At 43.1% G+C, this 6,009-nt stretch overlaps 1 protein-coding gene across 1 annotated transcript in view; it reads right to left on the reverse strand.

Moving 5' to 3' along the window:
- Nucleotides 1-568: 568 nt before the first annotated feature.
- INHBB (inhibin beta B subunit) overlaps nucleotides 569-6,009 on the reverse strand; it is an 11,418-nt gene continuing 5,977 nt past the window's right edge. Inside the window, exon 2 of the mRNA XM_019522606.1 lies at nucleotides 569-3,141. Coding sequence (XP_019378151.1) covers nucleotides 2,366-3,141 — 776 coding nt within the window. The 3' untranslated portion in view covers nucleotides 569-2,365. The remainder of the gene's footprint in view (nucleotides 3,142-6,009) is intronic.

Here is a 6,009-nt window from a genome sequence, read left to right on the forward strand (position 1 = left end):
GAAATTACTTTTACATTTTTTCTTTTAATATCTAGTTCAAGTGTGTTGATGTTTCCCATCAGAATGTAGGTTTTGTACTAAAAATAGAGGGATTTTTTTTCCCTGAAAATATTCCCTCCCTCCCCCAAACCTGATACTCACTCTACCAGCTTAGAGACTAAACTAGCCGTTACATTCCTAAAGTGCTCCAAATGACCTCAAAATACGCTGAACACAATTCCCTGCCTCCTTTATTAAGACACCATTAGCACGAAAGAGCTGCGTTTTGACAGCCCGTTGAAGGGTGCACTGTACCCAAATAGACACACGGCCCAGGTCTCTTCTGAAGCCTGCTCAGAAGGAATAAGGGCTGAGAGACAAAATAAAACATGATTTTAGGGTCCAAACTGGGGCCACAAACCAGACTTTATGACAATGATCAATCTTCATCCAGCTTAACTCTGCCAGAGGTGAGATGTTGCAAAAAGCTTATCTGGTTTTCCAATTTTTTTTTTTATTTATTTAAACTGTACACAAATGTAAGATACTTCAACAGCATATCTAAGTGAAAATTGTTTGGTTTAAATTATTATGGAACAGAACCTAAAAGGAACTTTATTAAATAAACATAAAAACTGGATTTAAAGGATGCACATATTGTAATGTATACTACAATAGTCATTTCCACTCTACAGTCCATGTGCGTATGGTATAGAAAAGACATCAATAGAACAAACAGAATTCATTTTGTACCCTGAAATAGTTGGTAGGCCTCGTGAGGGATTGCTCAGTACAACTACATAATACGTGATGGCTTTGCCATCTCATAAAAATTATAAACTAATATGTTGGCCTCTTTGGTTCCAAAATTTATGTATAATACATTTAACTGTATTTCATTTTTTGCTGCTACAAAAATAACATTTTTTTCCAAATGGCAGTTTTTTTTTCTTTTTGACTAATCATGCAACTAAATCAGTGCAAACATTAAAAGCAATCATTCGCTTTAAAAAAGAAGCAAAAGATTTAATTTCAAGTATAAAAAAATATAAAAAAGTCATTTCATCAGTCCAGTTTTGTCTAGTATGGGTCAACATTTTACATTGCATAGCTCATGCGGCACCTGTTTACCTAGATAGTGAGCAAAGATAAGTGCACTATCAAGTACCACTTTTCAAGGCATTGAAATCTGCAAGTGCTATAATACGTGCATTCAAGCAGTTTGCAAGTGCTATGCTGTATTACTGTTTTCTGATCTTTATGGCCATCCTCGACACCTCCTGGTAAGGAAATCGAAAGCACTTTCCTCTCCTTTTTTTCCAAGACTTGTTAAATGTTCCTTGCCTGTTATTAAATGCACTGCATTTTTTCAGAATGTCTCCACTGTGTTACTGTAATTCCTTTTTAGGGTTCATTGGTCTAGTCGCAGTAGCGTTTGCTTGTTTGTTTGTTTTTTCCCCCGTGTGATGTGTCCTTGCCGAGTCCCCTGTTGAAGAACACAGATTGCAACTTTGATTTTCTTTGTTCTTAGGACAGTGAGATACAACATGCTAATGCTCCAGAAACGAGACAAAAATCCCCTTTGCAATGGCGCAACAGGCAGGGCCGTCCATGGATTTCTAGTGGTCTGTTAAAGCATCAAATAATGCCGACCCAACACGTCATTTAGCAACAGTCTTACGTCAGAATTACAGTAGTTGCTTACGTATCTCTCTTTCTCTCTCTGATGTTATGGTATGGTATTCCTTACTGGAAGTGCTGTAGGAAGATAAGGATTTCTGTGATGAGACTTATGTTAAGAGGATGTGATCACCTACATAAGCAGGTGTTCTGCAGCTTCCCTTTAGACCTCGGAGGTGATGGTCCTTTTTAAGTTTGGTCATTTTTGACACCTGCGTGCAACACTAGATTACGTTCTCTTTTTGTTTTGTTTTTTTCCTTGTGCTTTTGTATGAGCAAAGAGAGCTCATTTTAATCTGACTTCACTGGCAGGTGCGGAAACAGCTGCTTAGCCATTCACTTGTACTGGCAAGCATTTAGTTAGGTTGTCACTAGTCACTGACTTCCTGTTTCTTGTATCCCTTTTCCAAACTGCTGGGTGCGTGTGTGCGCGCGTGGCTGTGGCTGTGTATGCGTGTGTGCATTTAAGGTATCTCTTAGCATTCATTTATAAGTGATAGAATATTTAAGTGTTCAAGATCCACAAACTGCCACTGTCCCGACACCAAAGTGAAACATTTTTTGTTTTTGTCAAACTTGTCCACAGTGACTTTTCAACACCGATGCCTGGATACAGAGTGAAACTTCCTCCAACACCATCTAGCACGGGGATGTTCTCTTTCTCTCTCTCTCTCTCGCTCTCCCCCCCCTTAAAACACACCTTAAATCAAGCACAACCACATTCTTCCACAATCATATTGGGAACGTCCCTTTTCACAATGTTGTATTCATCGTCAAAGTACAGCATTGACATTGTGCTAAGTTTGGTTGGGATGCAACAGGAGTTCACGGTGCCCGGGTTCAGCCCTCGCATTCTGTACTGATTCACTACCGCAGTGTGAAAGGAGGAAGCTGACCCTGGGACGCCAGCCAAGTAGGCCGGGCAGCTCCCTTCACAGTAATTCCCATAGTAACCTGATGGCGCTATGATCCAGTCATTCCACCCAATGAGTCTAAAGTCAATGTAAAACTGTTGCCTGCAACATAGATTGGTCCTGCCATCACACTCCAGACCTCTTTTCCGGATCCTGTGTTTGTTATCAGCTAATCGGGCTTGCACCACTAAAAAAGGCCGATGGGATTCCTCCCCAGGGTCCACGTAAATTGGCAGCACTGAATACTCTTCGCAGCCCTCACATTGAACATCCAAGTTCAGTCTCCTTTCTCCTTTCTCAAATAGAGCCTGGATTGCCTCTGTCATGGGAAAAGTGTGCCAACCACTTCTTTTGAGATCAACTTTCTTTTCAACCACATTCCACTTGTTGCTAGTGTCCGGGTCCTGGAAATAGACTTTGACTCTTACTTTTCGCCTGCTGCCTTTCTCTAAGACGTACGGAAGCAGCTTCAAGTAAAGCCAGAGGCTGGCCTGAACGACAAACAAGTTCTGGTTCCCTTCGTTTGAGATGAAGAAATAGAGGCGGACTCTCGACGAGGCCAGATCATCTGCAAGATAAGGAGAAATCAGCAACGTTAAGCCAAAAAGAAAATGCATCATTTGTGCAATTCTGGATGCAGAAGCAACACGGCAGCATAACTGATCAAAAGAGCTGGGAGAATTCATCAGCCAGAAATAATGCACTGAATTAGACATCCAGAGTTTGTATTAGAAATGCATCAAAAAGCAACTTCCCACAGCAACGCTCTAACCAGGCTGTAGCTGAATGTGACAGATCCATAGAAACCAGCATAAACTCTTCAGAGCTCTGGCTTTTTAGAGTCAGACAAACTCAAAAAAGCTATATAACACCCCGTCCAGAAAAGAACAGTGTTAGTACCTGGATATCTAGTCATTAAGAAACATATTAACCTCCAAATGCCTTTGGAAAGGCTTTTTAGCAGCCAAGATCGAATAGCTGAAAACTGTAACAAAACCCTTTATTTTCATCTCACTTACTTAACAAGGGATCCAGAATATTGGGGAAAGATGATCCCGTATCAGGTCCACAAATGGCTCAACTATCCCACACCTCATCTGCTTAATTAGTACAGTATCTGCTATTAGTAGCCTTTTCCCCCAATACAAGCACATTCTTTCCTGAGGAGGTCAGATGAAGCAGCCCTGGTTATCATCATAACCTTTCTACTGACTGTTTTTAAATGTATTTAATAATGCCAGAGTTAGATGACTTAAACTATCCCCAAAGGTCTGATACCAAGGCATTATTTGAAGTGAGAAAAAAAAAAAATCCATGCATACCAGACCTCTCGGTATCCCCGCTGTCATTTTGCGTTACGGGCACTAAATAACTGCCCACTCTGGCCTGACAGTCTTCCTATAATCCAAGTCCTCTAACTGTAGCCTCCTGATTGCTCTCTGAAATGATTAGATGGACAGGTATTTCTAGTCTGCTATCATCTGGATATTGCAATGCACACACATTTCTCTCCCTTTCAGTTTTCCAGAAAGCTTTATTATTTTAAATCCAGCTTTGAATTATCATCATCATCATCATCATCATCACTGCCTTCATTTGTTATCTGCAATCTCTTCAAAAGGCATCTCTTGGGCCCAGCCAGTGTCTTACAACATTTCAAATCCATTATAACATTTGCTGTGTCTACATAAGTTTTATATAAAACAGAATAGAAGAATATTATTATATAAAACAGGTCTTTAAGATGTGGGGAAACCAAGGAACAAATGGAGCAGTGAATAGAAGTGCAAACCCAGCAGAGATTGCATAGCATTGGCCTTCAGATAAAACAGCAAAAGCAAAATCAGTGATAATCGAAGTCCCTTATTCCAGGTTAATACACAGCTTTCCTGCAAACTGTGACTACAACAGAAGGAAATTAACAGCACGGTGTCACTGAACCAATCTATGTTACCTGTACCATGTGAGCACCTGAGCTATATATGTGTGTATGTACCGTGCATGCCTATAAATAAATCGGAAGGAACTACAAACAGGCAAGCTCATATGCAAGCTAAATAAATATAATAAATATAGTATACTGCAAATGTGTATGCTTTTGACAGCAGGTGGGAGGATAAAGTAGATGCCTGGGCAGCACTTACAAAGATAAATGGGTATGTAGATGCTACAGAAAGACAGATTCAGAAGTGAACTGAGTGACGGTAGACTGATGGAGAGATTGAGAAATCGAGTACAAAGCTAGTAGGAAAAGTGACAAATAGAGAGTGTGTTTAATGATCTGGATGGACACGCAATGATATTGCACAGTAGAGAGGGATGGAGAGATGGGTGGGATCAATATGATTGATACCGTGGTCGGATGGGGACACGGTGACTAGGTAAATGGATGGCTGAGCACACCAAGCAGATGGACAAGCAGGAGACAGAAAGCTGGATATAGTCAGCAGATGGATAAAGGAAGTCCAAAGATGGAGTAACATGACTGACACTGTGAATGACCAGACTGATACACAGATAAATGAGCTGAATGGATATGTATAGACTGTATAAAAGGGGAAAGGCAGAGCAGGGAGATGGACAGATGGAGCCATACAGTGGAGAGATGCATCAGAGAAGTCTGTAGAAAATACAGAAGAGAAAGGATAGCACGGGCAGGGCATGCAGGGACGTGCAGACAGATGGATGTGGCAGAGAACCACAGGATACGCAGTTGGAGGAGCTGGAAGGAGGGATGCAGCTGAGTGGGCACAGGATAAGATGGATGCATGGGGGCTATAAAGCATGCAGAAGAGAAACTGAACCACTGGACAGGGCTGCTGGGCACGTGGATGAAAAACTATGGATGGCCTGACTGTAGTGAAAGCAGTGTGGATGGGCGGGTGGGTGGATAGATGGATGGGGCCCAGGGGACACAGAGCAGAGTGTGAATGCACGGACACGCAGAGGGACAGGGAACATGGACCTGGTGTCCACAGGTGACAGGACAAATGGGGAGACGGGTGTAGCAGAGGAGCTGAAAGACCTGGAGCAGGTGAATACATGTGGCAGAAGTGGCCGGTGGGCACGTCCTGGGATGGGGCAGGAAAGGGCAGGCAGAGGTGATGAGTGGGCAAAACGAGCGTTGCAGATGGACTTGGCTGGCTCTAGAACAGAGGGAAGGAGGGAGACACGGATGCATGCAGCAGACACAGGGCAGGGAGGGCAAAGGGAAGAGGGCAGCAGGTGGCATGTGGGTCAGGGGGGATGGACGGAGCAGAGCTGGGGGGATGCAGTGGGGCAGAGGGATCCAGGGGATAAGGAAGCTGAGAGACCCAGGGAAGAAGGGGCAGCAAGACTCAGGGGAAGGGGCAGCAGCAGGACCCAGGGGACATAGCAGCAGCAGCAGCAGCAGCAGGAAGGGGGGTGGGAAGGGGCAGCAAAACCCAGGGGACAG

The sequence above is a fragment of the Gavialis gangeticus genome, unplaced genomic scaffold, assembly GCF_001723915.1.
Source record: "Gavialis gangeticus isolate Ggan-Ray unplaced genomic scaffold, GavGan_comp1, whole genome shotgun sequence".
Lineage (NCBI taxonomy): Eukaryota > Metazoa > Chordata > Crocodylia > Gavialidae > Gavialis > Gavialis gangeticus.